This window comes from Bison bison, unplaced genomic scaffold, assembly GCF_000754665.1.
Source record: "Bison bison bison isolate TAMUID 2011002044 unplaced genomic scaffold, Bison_UMD1.0 scf7180017855059, whole genome shotgun sequence".
Lineage (NCBI taxonomy): Eukaryota > Metazoa > Chordata > Mammalia > Artiodactyla > Bovidae > Bison > Bison bison.
Genome location: NW_011485632.1, coordinates 16,921 through 20,273, shown reverse-complemented (window position 1 = coordinate 20,273; position 3,353 = coordinate 16,921). Strand labels below are relative to the sequence as shown.

At 51.6% G+C, this 3,353-nt stretch overlaps 1 protein-coding gene across 1 annotated transcript in view; it reads left to right on the top strand.

Moving 5' to 3' along the window:
- The first annotated feature begins 7 nt into the window (after positions 1 to 7).
- The window catches only part of SHROOM4 (shroom family member 4), an 11,335-nt gene continuing 7,989 nt past the window's right edge, over positions 8 to 3,353 (top strand). Inside the window, exon 1 of the mRNA XM_010857997.1 lies at positions 8 to 3,349. Coding sequence (XP_010856299.1) covers positions 932 to 3,349 — 2,418 coding nt within the window. The 5' untranslated portion in view covers positions 8 to 931. The remainder of the gene's footprint in view (positions 3,350 to 3,353) is intronic.

Genomic DNA, 3,353 nt, shown 5'->3' with positions numbered 1-3,353 from the left:
CTAAGCTTTGGTTTTCTCACTTGTCAAGTGGAGATAATAATCTCTCCCCTTCAGTTTGAAACGAGACATTAGAAAGTGTCTGGCACATCATAGGTCCTTGGTAAACAGTGAGGAATACTATTATCAAGAAAAGAACAGGGGAATGCTAAAACTGTGGCCCTGTGTGGGCTGTGAACGAGAGCTGGGTAATCTTGAGAAAATTACTCCCTCACAATCACTTCCCTTTGTAGGGCTTGCTTGACACCAGTAGTTCTCGAAAGTGTGGTCCCTGAACCAACAGCTGTAGCATCACCCAGAAAACTGTCAGAAGTAAAAATTCTCAGGATCCACCCAGACCTAAAACTCTGGGCATGAGGCCTAGTCACTTGTGTTTCTTTGAACCCTCTGGATGATTCTGATGCATGATCAAATTTGAGAACCACTGATTTACAAAATAGGCTGACTGAAATTAAATTAGCCCTTTAGGGCCCCTCTCAAATGCTAATCGTCAGTGCTTGTTTCTCCAAGCAGAGAGCCGAGAGCTGGCTCCCAGGAGACAGCAACAGGCCAGAAGCAATTCTAGACTCACTTAAGGCAGAGAAACAGAGGACTACCCCTAGTGAGTTCTTGCACTGTTAGTCTTTGGATCTTGCCCTATTCTTCCTCCACGTATCGTCTTGCCTCCCATTTTACCACATTTCTGTGGCATCCCCAGCGTCCTTCTCTTCCCATTTCCCTTCCTTCCTCTTTTGCCGTATCTCCCTCTCCTTTGTGGCATGGGTGCCTCTGGGTTGCCTTGCCTTCTCCTGTGGCAGGGATGGCCAAGGTGGGGAAGTAATCTGGTGACGTGGCTAACTAACCGGTGTGTCCTGTGTCTTGCAGTGACGTGTGTGTGCAGTGGTGTCCACTCTCCCGGCACTGCAGCACTGAGAAAAGCAGCTCCATTGGCAGTATGGAGAGCCTGGAGCAACCAGGCCAAGCCACCTATGAGGGCCATCTTTTGCCCATTGACCAGAGCACATACCCCAACCAGCGTGATTCAGCCTATAGCTCCTTCTCAGCCAGCTCAAATGCCTCTGACTGTGCCCTTTCCCTCAGGCCAGAGGAGCCAGCCTCTGTGGACTGTATCATGCAAGGCCCAGGGCCAACTAAAGCCCCTAATAGTCGCCCTAATGTGGTCGAGACCTCAGGAGGTGGCTGGCGCACCAGTGGGGGTCACCTGACTGCTAGCTCCCAGATGTCATCCTGTCCTCAGGAGGTCTCCCACTCAGAGCCTGCCAAGGCTGCCAGGGGTCCCCCTCAACCTCCAGTGAGGCGAGACAGTCTTCAGGCCTCCAGAGCCCAACTCTTCAATGGAGAGCAGTGCAGGGCTTCTGAGCTTATAGATTCCTTGCAACAGAAGGAGAAACCTAGCTTGGACACCATGCTATCCCCAAGGAACCCTAATAGGTTCTGCTGCCTCAGCGGGCAAGACCAAGTGACAAATGAAGGCCATCAGAACTGTGAGCTCAGCCAACCTCCTGAATCTAACCAGAAGGGCTCTGAGAATCTACCGATGGAGGCCTCAGCCAAAGCTGTTGGAGTCCCAAAAGCATGTGACAAAACTTCCAGCATAGGTTCCAGCCCACTCAACCAGGCTTCAGCAGAGCTAGCTAAGACTTCTTCTTTTGGCAGCTCTCCACACCTCACAGGACCCACAGGGCATCGCCATAGTGCCCCTGAACAGCTGCTGGTGTCCCACTTGCAGCGTGTGCACCTTGATACTAGGGACAGCAGGGGGACAGAGCTCCAAGCTGGGCAGGATGGGCAGGAGTGGACCGTATCCCCTTTGCACATGCACAGTAGCCACACAAGCAAGAAAAGCCCATGTGCCCCTGCAGGAGGAACCCAGGACCAGCCGAGCAAAGACAGAAAGACCAAGCCAGTGGATGATAGACCTCTGGGTTCAGGTCATCAGAGCCCAAGCAGTTCCCCACATGGAGAGGCTGACGGACACCATCCAGAAAAAGGCTTCCAGGATCCAAACAGAGCAAGCAGAGCTGATAGTGAACTGGTCAGCCAGCAGTCCTCTGGCTCCCTTGCTCAACAAACCAGGGACTGTTCTTCAACCTCTAAAGTAGCTGGCAGCACAGAGGCAACTGAGGAAGGGGACAGTGAGCCCAAGGAGTGTGGCCGGGTGGGCAGTAAGCGAAATGGAGGGTTCCGGGGCCGCTCGATCCAAAACCGGCGGAAGAGCGAACGTTTTGCTACCAATCTACGTAATGAAATTCAGAGGAGGAAGGCCCAGCTCCAGAAAGGCAAGAGTCCCTTGTCACAGCTGTGTTACACCAAGGAGCCAGTGGAAGAGACCGAGGAGACCCTGGAAAGTCCTCCACTTCCTTCCTCTAACTCAGCCCTTCTATCTTCATATAAAAAACCACCAAGCCCCAGAGACAAGCTCTTCAACAAGAGCATGATACTCAGGGCTAGGTCTTCAGAGTGCCTCAGTCAAGCCCCTGAGGGTCAAGAATCTAGGATTGGCTTGGAGGGACGAGTGAGTCCTGGCCAGAGATCTGGCCAGTCCTCTTTGAGCCCAAACACCTGGTGGAAAGCATCTGACCCATCCTCGTCAGACTCTGAAAAAACAAACGTTCACCATGGAGTCTGTGGAGGTCACTGGAGATGGTCACCAGAGCACAACCTGCAGCCACATGTGGCACTAGCCATGGAAGGCCCTTCCAACCCAGGTGACAAGGAATTGAAAGCGTCTACTGTCCAAGCTGGGGAGGAAGCCATCCTCTTGCCCTTTGCAGACAGAAGAAAGTTCTTTGAAGAGAGTAGCAAATCCTTATCTACATCTCATTTGCCAGGTTTAACCACTCATAACAAGACTTTTACCCAGAGACCAAAACCTATTGACCAAAGCTTTCAGCCAATGAGCTCCAGCTATAGAGAATTGAGGCGCCATCCCATAGACCAATCATATCACTCCACAGACCAACCCTATCATGCCACAGACCAATCATATCATTCCATATCACCCCTTCAGTCAGAAACTCCCACTTACACAGAATGTTTTGCAAGCAAAGGTCTAGACCAATCCATGTGCTGTAAGCCACTACACTGTGGTGATTTTGATTACCACAGGACGTGCTCTTACTCCTGCAATGTCCAGGGAGCTGTAGTCCATGACCCTTGCATTTATTGTTCTGGGGAAATCTGTCCTGCTTTGCGAAAGAGAAATATGATTCCAAACTGCTACAATTGCCGGTGCCACCATCACCAGTGCATCCGGTGTTCAGCTTGCTGTCATAATCCCCAGCATGGTACCCTCGAGGACAGCAGCTTGAAACCTGGCAACACTTGGAAACCCAGGAAGCCGACAGTGCAGGTAA